Here is a 16,803-nt window from a genome sequence, read left to right on the forward strand (position 1 = left end):
ATGACTGTAGTGGCACTATAAGTTAGACAGCCTGATGGAGACATAAAGAAAACTAGTAGACACCATCCTGTCCACCCTGCTTTCCATCCTACCCACTCTCCTCCTACCCTACACTCACAGAGCCAGATACAGATCCAGGGTAAGTGGTGGGGGGTCTACAAGTGTGTGTGTGTGTGTGTGTGTGTGTGTGTGTGTGTGTGTGTGTGTGTGTGTGTGTGTGTGTGTGTGTGTGTGTGTGTGTGTGTGTGTGTGTGTGTGTGTGTGTGTGTGTGTGTGTGTGTGTGTGTGTGTGTGTTGCGTAAATGGCAGCTGATCATGGTTTCTTATTGTTGAGCCTGCCACTGTGAGGATTAAGTTAAAAGAGGAGGGGGTTCCCCTCCCTCCCTCCCTCCCTCCCTCTCTCTTTCACTCTTCCTCACATACTCCCTCACACACTCTCTCTCTCGCTCGCTCCCTCTCTCACTCACTCCTAGAGTGCTAATGGTTTTCATGGTTACACTTCTCAGTGAGTGCTGTTGCCACTGTTGCTTCCACTTATTCACTCATATAAGATGGATTTCAACAGGGTTTGGGGTCAATTCAGTTTCCAATTTAGTCCATCAGGAAGTAAATTGAAATTCAATGAATTAACTGAAATGTTTAATTTCTATGTGTATTTCTTAACAGTAAAATACCTGTATAAGTAGGTAGGTTTGTTTAGCAGGAATCAGGGTCAAATACAATGCCTCCCCTTTAACTCTCCATCCCCTTCCTTTCTTCATTAAATCCTGTTCATTATCCATTTGTTCCTCCATAATCCATTCGTCTAGGACGGTTACTGTAACTGATCCATGTCTTTGTCATCAGTACCCCCACACACATTAAAAGGCTATAGAAAGATCCCCCCAGGGTCATAAGCTACAACATTTGGGTCGCCAAACCCAAAACCCAAAACCCACCCACCCACCATTCACCCCCCCACCCCTCTCCAGACCAATTATTCTTAATTCCATTCTGTACTTGTTAATAGCCCCCCCCTCTCCAAAATCCCAGGCCCCATATCATCTCCCCCCACTCACATGTCCTCCCCCCTTGTCCCTATCTAACATCCCACACCCCCTCACAAGCATCTGCGTTCAAGGCACCCCCCCCATTACACAATACTACCCTTGTAATGTTTCCAATCTCTCTGTCTCTGTGAATCTAACACCTTAGGCACTTGTCTGCCTTACACTGTTGAAACACCCTGTGTGTGTATGTGTGTGTGTGTGTGTGTGTGTGTGTGTGTGTGTGTGTGTGTGTGTGTGTGTGTGTGTGTGTGTGTGTGTGTGTGTGTGTGTGTGTGTGTGCGTGCGTGCATATATGTCAGGAAGCAGACTACCGCCTGTTTACCTCTGCAAACATGATTAAATCACATACCATCTAGTAACCCCCCATTAAATCCTCTGAACCCAGCCATATTACATATCTACCAAACAAAAGAAACTCAATCAGAAGCATCAACCAGGCCAAGGCCTTCTTCACCAGCTTATCCAGTCCCATTGCCGGGATTAAAATGAAAATGGAGCCGGGACATTATCAGAAATCCTCATGTTCACAATACCAGAAAGATCAGGAGTGTGTGTGTGTGTGTGTGTGTGTGTGCGTGTGTGTGTGTGTGTGTGTGTGTGTGTGTGTGTGTGTGAAGGGAGGGGGATGATACAAATGTATCCTATGTAATTCCCTGTTAGGGATCACAAAGTATTGTTTTTTTGCCTTCATTGTTTGAAATATTAATACAAGGACAATGGCGACCGGAAAGGGGATTGGGCCACAGCTTTATTTCTTAACCAATTAAGATCCTATTTCCATCCTAAAAAAAGACCCAAAGTTGATGAAATGTAGAGTGGTTTAGTATGATGACATGTTTCATATTTTAAGAGGATGGTCAATGAACACCTGTAGAGAAAAACAGAAAAACATTCCTCCAAATTACTGAATCCTCTTGCTGTTTCTCCACAATAATATCAGTGAAATACTAGTTGTTTTCTTTACTTCAAAATCTCCCAATCATCCTTATTTGTTTTCTCAACAGAGATGATTTGTTCGAAATGCGTGAATGAGATGCACAAATGTATTTTCAATAGCTCTGTAGCTCAATATGTGGATGCATGTGTCTACTGTGTGAACGTGTAGCTGTAGTCTCAGTAACAATAAGGCACGCTCTGTATTACTGTTGCTTCACTGCACTTCCTGGGAATAATCCCTCACACAGGAGAGAACGACAAGCCACCTGGACACACCAACGTACAGTATGGGGCTTCATTCACACACACACATACACACACACACACAACCTCACACACACTGTGCCCAGCTACCCACCATATAACCCCTCCGTCAGTCTTTCATTCATACATAATGTCAACATTTCTTATTTTCTCTTTCTCTCCACTGCACCTCTCTCTTTCTTTTTTCTCTTTCCCTTTCTCTCCCTCCCGCTCTCTCTTTCTCATCTTTCAATCTCTCCCTTTCTTTCTTTCTTTCCCTCTATCCCACTCCTCCTTCACTCCCTCTCTCTGTCAGCATCAGAGGTGATAGAGGACTGTCATCCATCCATCTGTCCATCGCTCCACCTCCAAAGTCATCTCCTCCATTAACACACCAGTGTAATGAAGACAGTAAATGAGACACACAAACACCCCTGTGATCTAATGGGCTAGCCCTTTACTGGGAGACTGATGGGTGGGGGTTTCATGTACACACGCACACACACACACACACACACACACACACACACACACACACACACACACACACACACACACACACACACACACACACACACACACACAGTCACACACACACATAATGATATATAGCTAATTAATACTACTATTTTATTGACCTTGCGACTGTATGTGTTTCAATAATTTCCTGTACTGGTTAGAACATACAGTGGGGAGAACAAGTATTTGATACACTGCCGATTTTGCAGGTTTTCCTACTTACAAAGCATGTAGAGGTCTGTAATTTTTATCATAGGTACACTTCAACTGTGAGAGACGAATCTAAAACAAAAATCCAGAAAATCACATTGTATGATTTTTAAGTAATTAATTTGCATTTTATTGCATGACATAAGTATTTGATCACGTACCAACCAGTAAGAATTACGGCTCTCACAGACCTGTTAGTTTTTCTTTTAAAGCCCTCCTGTTCTCCACTCATTACCTGTATTAACAGCACCTGTTTGAACTCATTACCTGTATAAAAGACACCTGTCCACACACTCAATCAAACAGACTTCAACCTCTCCACAATGGCCAAGACCAGGGAGCTGTGTAAGGACATCAGGGATACAATTGTAGACCTGCACAAGGCTGAGATGGCTACAGGACAATAGGCAAGCAGCTTGGTGAGAAGGCAACAACTGTTGGCGCAATTATTCGAAAATGGAAGAAGTTCAAGATGACGGTCAATCACCCTCAGTCTGGGGCTCCATGCAAGATCTCACCTCGTGGGGCATCAATGATCATGAGGAAGTTGAGGGATCAGCCCAGAACTATACGGCAGGACCTGGTCAATGACCTGAAGAGAGCTGGGACCACAGTCTCAAAGAAAACCATTAGTAACACACTACGCCGTCATTGATTCATTTCCTGCAGCGCACGCAAGGTCCCCCTGCTCAAGCCAGCGCATGTCCAGGCCCGTCTGAAGTTTGCCAATGACCATCTGGATGATCCAGAGGAGGAATGGGAGAAGGTCATGTGGTCTGATGAGACAAAAATAGAGCTTTTTAGTCTAAACTCCTGTATCTAAACTGCATCAAATACTTGTTCTCCCCACTGTAAATATATATCAACAAGAATTGAATCGCTCCTCCTTTAGTTAACATGTACTGGAGCTATCAACAACTGTGTCGCAGAACAAAACGCACACTTCCTTGAAAATAAACAAAAGGTGATTGTTTTTCTGTTATTTCCTACCAGAGAAAAACAATCAGTCCCAACAATAAAGGTGTTATAGATTAGATAGGAATGGATTGCCTTTGTGTTATTCTCTTCTTATTTGCATTCTATGAAAAATCATAACAAGGTAGTGGAGCTGAGGCTTATCCAGAGCATTAGCTGGAGTGGCATTAGGCCTAGCTTTAGCTCTGTTTAGGGTTAGCTGTTAGCTTAGCTACTGTACTGTACTATGCACCTATATATAGCCTATACTCTAGTACTGCAGGACGACCTCTTCTGATATCCTTCCTTTTAAAGGCGGTCTCTCTTGCTCTCTTTGTCTCGTTCTCTCTCCAGCTCTCTCTTTCTCTAATCTCTTTCTTTCTCTCTCTCCTTCTGCTGATGTCATACAGTAAGACAATTTCCCCAATGCTATTGTCCTCGAGAAACCTCAATCTGAAAAAAATGGAAAATCCATTTTCCATATTAGAATATTTCAAAGGAATTATCCCCCACGCAAAACTCGCTAAAACCCCCTCTCATTCCCACTAATCCTTCAAAGTCGCTCTGATATCACCTGCTACTCAGTTGGACAGTGTCAACGCTATCAACAAGTCAAACCCAAATAATATAAGTAGGCCCCCACTGTGATGATTAAAAGGAGACTCTCCCTCCCTCTTGCCTCCTCCTCATCCTACTTCTCCTCCTCCTTTCTAGCCTCTCCCTCCCTTTCCTTCTCCCTCTTCCTATTTTCTCTTGTTCTACAATTGAACATAAGCCATTCAGTCCACTTCTTTGGATGAACTACTTACGTCATCCCTCTTACCATGCTACTAATACACCAAACGCATTCTCGAATTCAATGTATTGAGACAGAAATGGGAACAATAGCAAAGGAGAGACAGAAAATACAACACCACCAACTGCGGGCCCAGAAGGGCGGGGGAGGGCACGCGCCGATCATCGATGTCCATCATTTTGACAGTAACCATCCAAAAAGGAATTCAAAACCTTTTCAATTTCCATATGTACTATTTGTTTAAGTATAAGGGGATGTCAGTAAACAAATGCCGTGGTCAAGGCTACGACGGCACCAGTGTAATGAGTGGAGCTTACTCAGGTGTTCCAAAGCGTATTTCAGGCCGAGAGTCTAATGCTTGTTCTTGTAGTTCATTATGAGTTTTAGTTGACAAAAGGATCTCTCCACAGAAGCGACAGTTACAGGGATGGTAAAAATAGATTGATTGCTATAGCAACATCATTGAAACTGGGCAGAAGGGAGTGGTGCTTAAAGTACAGCAGTTCTGCAACATCTTTAATTGAGCCTCTTGTTCTCCTTAATTGCCACGTTACAGAAAGAGACTAACTGTATAGGGAACTCTGGGGAAGGGTCGTCTGGATTATGGACAGACAATCAATTGGCAGATGCAAACAGATTATCATCTTTAAAAGTTCTTGTGGGTTTGAACAAAAAAAGCGGTCGCAATTTCGTTAATACTGGTGAACTGGCTTTTAGATTGAGTGGTTGCATTATCACCAGTGCCTTATCTCAGGTATATTTTGGCATGCATCATTCAAGACTAAGTTTACATTGTGTGCAGTGCAATGGGCATATAATGTACAGGCAATATCCAGTATAGAAAACAGGCAGACCCACAACCTAGACCTAAAGGCCGTGGTAACAACCGTTGCACACAAAAAATGAGGACTCTCAAGTTGGATTTAATTTGATTTAATTGACCTTGAATATTGCAGCCCATTGTGAATGCTATTAGCCAGACAAAACCCGCTGAGTTCAACAATAAATTATCCTCACGCCGAACACTCTTTTCCTTATTGTTAGGCTGATGTGTAATTCTTATCTTATTTTTTTATTGTCTCTTTAAAATATTGATTGATTGATGATTGAGACCTGCCACTAGTGAGCCTCATGTCACCCAGCAAGCCTCCACAGTGTTGGCCCTTGTAATTGGTCCTGCAGTGAAAGCAGAAACCCCCCAGAGATTTAGAGGCAGCGCAACAAAACCCCTCAAGTACACCACTTCCCTGCATGGCTTCAGATACACAACAGTGGAGTCCAGCTCCAGATACACAACAGTGGAGTCCAGCTCCAGATACACAACAGTGGAGTCCAGCTTCAGATACACAACAGTGGAGTCCAGCTTCAGATACACAACAGTGGAGTCCAGCTCCAGATACACAACAGTGGAGTCCAGCACCAGATACACAACAGTGGAGTCCAGCACCAGATACACAACAGTGGAGTCCAGCTCCAGATACACAACAGTGGAGTCCAGCACCAGATACACAACAGTGGAGTCCAGCACCAGATACACAACAGTGGAGTCCAGCACCAGATACACATCAGTGGAGTCCAGCTCCAGATACACATCAGTGGAGTCCAGCTCCAGATACACAACAGTGGAGTCCAGCTCCAGATACACAACAGTGGAGTCCAGCACCAGATACACATCAGTGGAGTCCAGCTCCAGATACACATCAGTGGAGTCCAGCTCCAGATACACAACAGTGGAGTCCAGCTCCAGATACACATCAGTGGAGTCCAGCTCCAGATACACAACAGTGGAGTCCAGCTCCAGATACACATCAGTGGAGTCCAGCTCCAGATACACAACAGTGGAGTCCAGCTCCAGATACACAACAGTGGAGTCCAGCACCAGATACACAACAGTGGAGTCCAGGACTAAGCAGATTATCACAATAGGATAAAGTGCCCATAAGAGCCTTTAGTAACTGTAGCTCTGTGGGAGAGAACAATGGGTCTGAGTGGTGGAAGTTGCTAGAGGATTCGGCCCACCCACCTCCAACCCACTCTCTTCTGTCAAGCCTGCTTTTCCTGTAAACCCATGACCTTCAAAGCTCTCAGGTGACCCTGTGTTTGCAAGCTTCAATGGAAAAGTCTTCCATTACAAATCAGAATCAAATTGCAATGGATGGCTGCAGTGGAGTCATCTTAAATCAATCAAAACACAATATGCAGTAGGCATTTACTTCACAACCTAAACGTGAAAACAAACCCTCTAATGTGAAAATCCTTATTGTGTCCTCCTCCTACACAAGACAATACATGTCTGTGTCTGTGTGTCTGTGTTTGCTCGTGTGTGTGTCTGTCTGTGCGTGTTTGCGCACATGTGTGTATGTGTGTGTATGTGTGTGTGTGTGCGCGTGTGTGTGTGTGTCTGGGAGAGCGACTGGAGCATTGAAATGACATGAAGAGTTATTTGGGTCGTAATGAAGCTGCTTAATGAAATCAGTGCCCTTGAAAGTTCTTCATCAATTACAGCCCCCCACCTCCCCTCCCCTCCGCTCTCTCTCTCTCTTTGCTCCATTCCAGCCTGTCAGCTAATCCACGTGTACCCCACAATATTAATTAAACACAGCGTTTCCTGAAGTACTTAACTGAAGCACTATTATTGATAATGAGCAGGTTTAAAGGAGTCACATCCCTCCAAAATGACTTTTTAAACCGTCCTTATTAAGCAGAAAATGAGACCCAAATGGGCCTACAAGCTCCTCATTAAAAGCCACTGATCCATGGCCATGCGCATGTTCCAACTCTTTTAATTAGGCGAGCGCGAGACGATCTGCGGCAGGGAAACGCCATTAATCTTGCCTTTCATTCAGGAGGGTACTGCACCCCCTGCACCCCTGTCCCGCTCACTTCCAAGACCCATCTTCATCCTATATGTCTGACACATCTTCATCCTATAACACCCTGTTGTAGTACACACATACAGATGTAGGATCTTAATTTGACCCAGTTTGCTACAGCAGGAAATTATTGAATTATTATGTGTTTGTGTTTACACAGACAGCTCAATTTTTATGTTTTGCCCAATTATTGGTCTTTTGCCAAATCATAATAGATATTTTTCCAGAAATGGACTGTGTAAATGTAACCTTAGTGGATTATAATTTATGAAACATTTGTAGAGGCTGATACAGTACATTTTTCTTAAGGGAAAAACAAGTCTGAAATTTCAACGTAGAAATACATTACACCTCAAATACATTACACGTTTTAAATGTCCTGCAACAGGGTGATCAAATTAAGATCCTACATCTGTAGGTACAATTTAAAAGGAAAGTAGATGAAAGGGGAAAACACCAAACAAAGATTGTATTGTGTAAAAGCAGTTACAGTTAGGCAGTGGTGAAGGATGACAATAAGATGCAGGATAGGCAGTGGTGAAGGATGACAATAAGATGCAGGATAGGCAGTGGTGAAGGATGACAATAAGATGCAGGATTGGCAGTGGTGAAGGATGACAATAAGATGCAGGATAGGCAGTGGTGAAGTATGACAATAAGATGCAGGATTGGCAGTGGTGAAGGATGACAATAAGATGCAGGATAGGCAGTGGTGAAGGATGACAATAAGATGCAGGATAGGCAGTGGTGAAGGATGACAATAAGATGCAGGATAGGCAGTGGTGAAGGATGACAATAAGATGCAGGATAGGCAGTGGTGAAGGATGACAATAAGATGCAGGATAGGCAGTGGTGAAGGATGACAATAAGATGCAGGATAGGCAGTGGTGAAGGATGACAATAAGATGCAGGATAGGCAGTGGTGAAAGATGACAATAAGATGCAGGATAGGCAGTGGTGAAGGATGACAATAAGATGCAGGATAGGCAGTGGTGAAGGATGACAATAAGATGCAGGATAGGCAGTGGTGAAGGATGACAATAAGATGCAGGATTGGCAGTGGTGAAGGATGACAATAAGATGCTAGTGCGACAACCAGTGCGAGTGGCCTGGTTTCACTAACGGAGGTTAATTTGGCCTAAGTAGGCCTATTGATGCACACCTCACACATACACACACACACACACACACACACACACACACACACACACACACACACACACACACACACACACACACACACAAACATACACCCAGTCCCAAACTCACATTGATGATGAGAGTTAAATGCATCTTCATTTCCTGTGTGTGTGTCTATGAGTGGCTGTGGAGGGTGGGGCCGGCCCTGCCTGCCTGCCTGTCACTGTGTCTCCGCATGGAGGATTATGGATGGCCAACTACATCGCATTTGGCATTAATTAATGAGGATAACGAACTCCCCCTGCTCCCACAAAACCACGGCCCTCGTCAGCTGGTACGGAACAGGGTGATGGGTGAGGGTATTCGGTGTGTGTGTGTGTGTTCAGCTGGTACGGAGCCGGGTGTTGGGTGAGGGTACTCTGTGTGTGTCTGTGTTCATCTGGTACGGAGCAGGGAGCTAGATGCGGAGGGTGTAGTAGGTGTGTGTGTGTGTGTCTGTGCCCCCATTTCCCTCCATTTCCCCCAAAGTTCCCCACCAGTCAGTGGTGTGTCTGAGGACCATTACAGAGATTAGGCTGTGCCAAGGTAACGGATGCCCCCGTTTGTCAACTCACATCTTCTGTCAAGACCACAGGCCAAGAGGGAGGGAGGGATAATAGTTGGTGAGACCGGGAAATCAAAAAGAAAGGGTGGGGTGGGGTGGAGGGAGTGAAAGGGGTCAGAGGCAGTGACAGAGCGAAAGAGCTCTTTTGATTCTAAAGTGATTAGGAATATCAATGTAGCCCTGCCATTAGATACTGTATAGTAACATTGGTCCAGCCAAGTGCTTAAAGATGCACACAGTAAAATAATATGTTTTGTGCAAAATAGTTTTTTTTGGGACACAACTCCATAGCACAGTATAATCTTAAACAATGCTATAGACGGAGGCAAATCAGCTCCTCCATGTTCATGTTGTCCTGCAGTCTCCCCTCCCTGCTCCTCTCGTCTCCCCTCCCTCTCTCTAGGCCCAGCCCCAGCTCGTCTACACAGTCTGGGTTTACAATGTGTGGTGTCAGGTGCCTTGTGGCGATAGGCAAAACGCTTTGCCTGACTGCCATGTTCTGAAGTTTTGCGGCCATATGAACACATAGTCCTCCCCCCAACACTACCCCCCATTACCCATCTGATGAGGGTAATGAATGGAAGACCCGGACCCATCTCTCCACACTCGCAGCAACGTCGCCCCGAATCACATGGCTCCTCGGAACCAACTGACTCACCCGTTCATTGCTTCTGACAAGGCGGGGCTGGGAGGGAGGAGAGCAGTGATGTCATAGAGGAATGGAACACTGGGGGGTCCTTCCAGTGCCACTGCAGGCACAATAACACAGAGCCATCAGCACTTCCCTCTCTCACGCTATACCTCTTTTTAACATGTTTCCCTTTGTCTCCCTCCTTCTTTCTCTCTGCTACCAGAACTACCAGAATCAGGCACACACAGAAACATACCCCCCACCCCAAACTCACACAGGCTCTATTGTTTATGCAAACTTTCCCCCCTTCCACCACTTGATCGTGCCCAAACACCCCTGTTTCCAGTATCAATTGGCATCTAACAGAACAGGTTTGCCTCCCTGAGCAGATTTGAACAAAAACCTGCAAAGCATTTTATTCTAAAGCACAGCCCACCCCCCCTCATCCCCAACCCCGCCAACAACCCTCTGCAGTATGTATGTTTTTTTGTGAGTGCGTTCGTGTGTGTGTGTGTCTGTGTGTGCGTGTGTGTGTTTGTCCTCTGTGTATACGAGTGTGATAAAGAGTGTCACAATGTGCATCAGACACGAAGGCCAGTCTCTGAGAGAGCGTAATTAGAGAAAGCAGCGCTGTCAGAAGCATTAGAGAGAGGTTGGCACTTAAGGGCATATGTTTTTACTACTATACCATCGGGTTGTGGAAAAGCACAACAACATACATCAAAGCTCACGGCCCTGCTAATGAAATCACTCCCTTCTGATCCCACTGAGAACAAACACAAACGTTTACAGACACCAGAGATGCAGCTTAGTACTGTGCACTAGATTGGACACAGTTGTGCAGGTAGGCAGGAATGTGCTGGGATATGTGTTGGTCTACATAACATCACTGAGGGCATGTGTGTGCATTCCAAATGTGTGTGTGTGTGTGTGTGTGTGTGTGTGTGTGTGTGTGTGTGTGTGTGTGTGTGTGTGTGTGTGTGTGTGTGTGTGTGTGTGTGTGTGTGTGTGTGTGTGTGTGTGTGTGTGTGTGTGTGTGTGTGTGTCAACAAGAGTCAGTATATGAGTAGGCTATGTACATCACGTAATATATGATGAAGTTATCTAGACAGATTGGGAGGGATTTCATTATGGTGCCATTATCATAAATACTGATAATATTTAGGTATCGCATTTAGTTGAACTAATAAACAGCAGTCTATAAACTATTTATAAATAGTTTAAAATCTCTTTAGAAAGTGGCATATTTTGTTGTTGGTTTCGTTATTGTTGGCAATACAAATTACATTTCAAGGGCAAATAAGAGTTGAAAAAGATTTGAAATAATTATTTCAGAGTTAGTGTTTCCTTCTAGACCCTGGTCTGAATGTGCCACACACCAAGGTCAAGAACGCACCAATATAGTTGATATTCTAATAATTAATCAATTGTCACCCTGAAACGTACAAGCTACAGCGATATTGAAAGTTGTCTCCATGAACACATACTGTATCAAGTGATAAACCATGCAGTTTACCGGAGACACTGGGAAACTGACCATACAGACTTCCGTGCAAAAAGGCAGCCGTCTCATCCAAGCCAATTAGCTGAAGTGGATAGTGATTGAGCTCGAGACAGAGGCTATGGCCTAAAATCAACAGCACCGTTTGTCACAACGAATCCCCGATCCTCTGCCTGTCACGCGGGGCTGCTGAGGAGTCGTCTGTCATCAGAACTCCAATTTGAGATGCCAGAGGTGGCATGCTGTTATGACATCCATCTAAACTGTTATAGAGTGACTGGGGCAACCCTTAGCGACAAAACAGAGAGACTGAATGATTGGTCTTCTCGTTAATCACTCAATCTTTCCTATTATATTAAATTCACGTCTATCTTCTGTTTGAATACATGGCCAGGTGTCCCACCTTGGCACAGCTAAGGAATAGGCTGGTTTAACCCACAGACAGACTCATGCGTAAAAGGTGGAAAGGTGCTAAGTTAAGTCACAGTGACACTGACTGAAAAGTACCTCGCTCTTTCTCTCTCTCGCCATTTTATTGCAACCGAACTTTTCTTTGGAGGTAGCCTATTGTAAAAAACAAATAGAAATGTACATCAAATCTGCCACGTAGGCCTAAATGTATGCCTACATTGACGACAGGTGTGATTAGTCGGAGGTCTCATTAAACTGTAAAAATGTTAGTTTAAATTGGTATAATAATTACCGAAAATATTTATAACACAGACTACAACGTGTTGCTATTGGTGAAAAAGGCACACCATTTCCTTGTTTTTGATTAGGATAATTTTAAATAAGTCAATTTCTGCAGAATTATTTATTAAGTTGATAAGGAGTTGTTTTAGTGTGCATGAGTTTTCTGTAAGCCTAATTTATTTGTACTGTTCTGAAAACGATAGGACTACAGTAAATGTGTTTGACTATCCTTCATTTAAAATATAGGCCTACAGCGAAAACAATCGTATTTCTCAGATAAGGATTAAGCTATATATTCCACCTCTTAGTTTTCCATGCAATGCACTGCCCTGCAAATCAAAACTGCCCTCTGTAACGTTCATCGAATTAATGAGACGAGGGAGACAGGAGTTGGAATCGTCTTAATAATCCGGCTGGGTTGGAGAAAACTCGCCGAGGCCTCGCAATCACCCAAATATCGGGAGACAGGTCCTGGGCGCCCGGGGCGGCTCTTGCGCCGTTCCCTTCAGCGCCACCGACCCCTCAGCACGCCAGCGGGCCCCACCAGCCAGACCCGGCTCGTTTACTGCGATATAAATGTATCTCTTCATGTCAAAGGGGTGTTTAATGGGGGGGGGAAATAGAGCGGATCACTCAACGAAGTTTCTAATTAATTTTGTGGAACCCATTCATTCGCGACATTACGCAGAAATGAATGATGGATAGGTTTGTCAACGTCATGAAGCCTAGAAAAACTAGGAGTGAGATTAGGTGTTAATTGCTGTGATTTTCCATCGAGAATTGTAGACAGGCCTACTGTAGGTTTATATGAAAAAAATGTGTGAAAAGAGTGCATTTCCTAAATTGTTGTGAGATAATTTATTATAGCCTATTGCTGATACTCACCTGGAAATCCACATGGGTAGCCTAATCACGGTCAGTTTATTTATTAAATTAAGACGTCTGGTAAACGACAAACCATTTTAACAAATTGTAGGCTACAACTGAAAAACGTGTGGTAAATTGGCAATTAAAATGTTAATTACAAACATAACTATGGTATGTATTTGTGTCTGAATCACCTGACCACTGTCCCAAAAGCTATAAAACAACAAATCAGTTCAGTTCAGTGTTAATAAACTCTAGATAAAGTAAAATGATTTGAATGTGTCAATTTAATTTTGTGCATGGTTTTGGTGTGTGGAATCAAGTTTAAGGAAAAATACAAATAGCAGCCTATTCGAGCATAGATATGTGTTTTATTTATAAAGACATATAAACAATATATGAAATTCATGTTGCAACACAACCAAATGCTTCGTCAGGCTGTTGTTTTGAAAACCAATGCCATAGCAGTACTTTGATCAAGTAGTTTTCCACAGTTGTACAATAGCTTACAATCATGTGAATTGTGCAATAACCAAACCAAAATCCTCAATACATCTTTTCAAAAATATATGACATAATAAACTAGTGTTTCCCCACATAGCATCAGTTAAAATCAGGGAAGTTAATTCAAAATGTACAGTGCTGCAAAATAATTTGGACACTGGAAAGCATTTTCGTCATCTCTCTCCGTATTTTTCTTAGTTTTGCTGAATGTTGCATAGTACACAAGAATAAGATATTTAGATCACTCATAACTTTTGCAAGGGTACCGTTTTTATGGCCACACATAAAATGTCAAACTGTCAATTAAAACAAGGGAAGTCACGGCCACAACAACTCATCAAATTCCTGTAACTCTGAGGAGAGTTTAGGGAAAGATAAACACTTTCTCCCATATATAAAAAAATAAGCTATTTTTTAGCTCCAACCCTGACATTAATGTAGCCTTTAGTAAAGGCCAGTGTTGTTTTTCATGTTTTTGTTCAATCTGGATGAAACATGGCAGCTGTTATTTAAACATAGTTTAGGATTTACGCATTAGACTTTATTCTGTAGGCCTAGTCCCCATTCCAACGTATTCAAATAACTATAGAAAGTGGGAGAGAGAGACCGATATATGGATACAATTGGATGAAGTTCAGGTATATACAGAGAAACGATATCAAGGCTTGTCGTTGTGGTGCTTGAAGAGACTTGCAGTTGTCCCTGAGTATTTATCGGCGTGGGAGGCGAGTGCCGAGCCCGTGAAAGGGTACACGGCCGCCTGTCCAAAGGGTGCAAGGGCGGTGGGGATGGGCGAGTTGATGCTCTGTCCCTGGTTCAGATAAGCCACCAGCCGCCTCATCTCCTCCAGAGCCTGAGCCTGCATGAGGATGTAGTTCTTGGCCAGGAGGAGAGTGGCTATTTTGGAGAGTTTCCTCACCGACGGGCTGTGCGCATATGGGATCACAGAGCGCAGGCCGTCTAGTGCATCGTTCAGGTCGTGCATCCGTCTCCTCTCGCGCGCATTGATGCTCAGGCGCAGAGACCGCTGCTCCTTGGGCTTCTTAGAAAGGGGACCCCCGTGTTTGTCATCGTCGAAGCCCGAGCCCCTCTTCCGGGGGTCCAGAGGGTCAAAACTGTCGTCGTCATCGCTGGTCTGCTCCCCGCCGCTCTCGTTGGACTTGCCCGTCTGACCGTGGAGGAAGTCCGCGGCCGGTGTGAGAGGGTAGCGCCCACCAGAACTTCCAGTAACCTGACCAGGTCCAAAGCCGAATGCGGACTGGCCATAGCGCTGCGTCAGGTCGAGTAGAGTGTCGTTGCTGATGGACTTCAGCAGGTTCTCTTCTCCGGCATTCATTTTCTCTTCCAAAATAAGGACAATTAAAAATATACGATTGAAATGTATCCTCTTCCTCCCTGTCGTTCTTTTGTCGTGGAGAGTATTCACACACTCTCCCGGAGTCCTTGTCAACACACTTACTCTGTGGCTCTTCAGAACAGTTGCAGTGAATGGATTCGGCCTCTTGCTGAATTCAGCCCTGTTTACGTTCCCCTGCGCGCATATAAATTAAAAACCACTTCTGTAATTGTGTGTTTTGCAAAGCGACGTTAAACGAGTTTAAAGACTGGCATGGGTGAGAGACTGGAGCGCGTGCCTCCTTAACCGGGTTCTCGCATGCGTCTTGCCCTCGCCCTGGGCAGATTGTGACTCGCGCTCAGTCCCACTCGCGCGTTAGTAGGAGCGCGAGGCCCACCGGGATTATCTATCTGTCCAATCAGGGGGGCGTTTTAATTACTAGGGTGGAACACTGGTATGGTCCTAATTTCGATCAGAATAATGATAAGTGCAACACAAACTGTCATAAATAGCGTTCGCCTATAATATTGAGTTAGTCTATGTTTGACAAATCGTGGTGGGCATTTGTTGTCCCAATATATATATACAGGAGTAAAGACAATCATTAGATAATATTGGAAACGAAAATGCACCTATCTTAGTTTAGGCCACTTTAGGCAGCCTGAAAACAGGCTATGAAGTGCATGGCCAACATAGGCTACATTTTATTTAATCAATATTGGAAGTTTATATGATCATCATTTTATGCAAATCCAACTCCTCCAAAACCCTGGATGGTGAAGTGTTCCAATTCAGATTTCTATCCACTTTTAGGAATACCATTAAACTTTTAGGAATACCACTCAACTTTTAGGAATACCATTCAACTTTTAGGAATACCATTCAACTTTTAGGAATACCATTCAGGCTGGCAGGGTGCGACTGGGAGGGTGAGGCCCAGGGTGAGCCTGACAGGGTGAGGTTGCCAGGGTGAGGCTGGCAGAGGAAAAACAGCACTATTTCACTCCATTTTCTACAATGAAAGACTAGTGTGGATGTTTCAGGACCATGGACAGCTCCAGCGACGCATGTTTCAGCCCAGAAGGACAGAGCGAGAGAGAGAAAGAGACAGAGAGAGATTTATATATTCCCTTTGTATGTTGTCTACCTCACTTGCTTTGGCAATGTTAACACATGTTTCCCATGCCAATAAAGCCCTTGAATTGAATTGAATTGAATTGAATTGAATTGAATTGAATTGAATTGAGAGAGAAAGAGAGAGAGAGCGGAACCGTGACCCACTGGGTGGTACCCTATTAATCGTGTAGCCTGGCCGGGCCCCAGAATCAGGGCTTATCGGAGGAAGGGAGGCCCAAGGCATGGTGGTTTACCATGCACATTAGCAGTATCAACACCAAATGCTCACGGACAGAGGCGACAGGGGAAAGCACGTGAAAACATGGCATAGGCCTATTGCATTTCCAAAATGTATCCAGTGTCTTGCTTTAGGCTACTTTGTTGCATCCTCACAATAACTAGCCTAGCTTTGCCCACACATTCAGGGACATAACAACTATATTAAAAAACATATATCTCTCTAAGTAACATCATTGTTGTGAAAGTGCCATCTCAAATAACCTGTCCATGTTTACCATTAATTTCCTAGACAATTACCGATAAAACATCAGAAGCTTAAAGAAACAGATGACCCAAACAGTGAACCCAACGTACGAAGCAGTAAACAAACAGCTCACCAAATCACATCGCTGTTTTCTACCTTATGGTATTTGGGGATTTAAGGCAGGGCTGCCGTTAAATTAACTTGATATTAAGCATTCCAATCAATTTGTTGATTGATTGATCCTCTACAAGTATTACAGTTTGTAGGCTTGCTGAAGCACCACTTCCACTGGTACTAGTAGGAGATGGAAACACTTCCACCTTCTGTTCAGAATGACGCATTACATT

General features: G+C 44.0%; 1 protein-coding gene across 1 annotated transcript; it reads right to left on the reverse strand.

The window, feature by feature from the left end:
- Positions 1-13,373: 13,373 nt before the first annotated feature.
- LOC109868934 (class E basic helix-loop-helix protein 23-like) lies at positions 13,374-15,204 on the reverse strand. Its single transcript, XM_031804100.1, has one exon. It carries the CDS (start codon positions 14,854-14,856, stop codon positions 14,179-14,181), a length of 678 nt encoding a protein of 225 aa, XP_031659960.1. The 5' UTR covers positions 14,857-15,204; the 3' UTR covers positions 13,374-14,178.
- Positions 15,205-16,803: the final 1,599 nt, after the last annotated feature.

The sequence above is a fragment of the Oncorhynchus kisutch genome, linkage group LG24 (genome assembly GCF_002021735.2).
Source record: "Oncorhynchus kisutch isolate 150728-3 linkage group LG24, Okis_V2, whole genome shotgun sequence".
Taxonomy (NCBI): domain Eukaryota; kingdom Metazoa; phylum Chordata; class Actinopteri; order Salmoniformes; family Salmonidae; genus Oncorhynchus; species Oncorhynchus kisutch.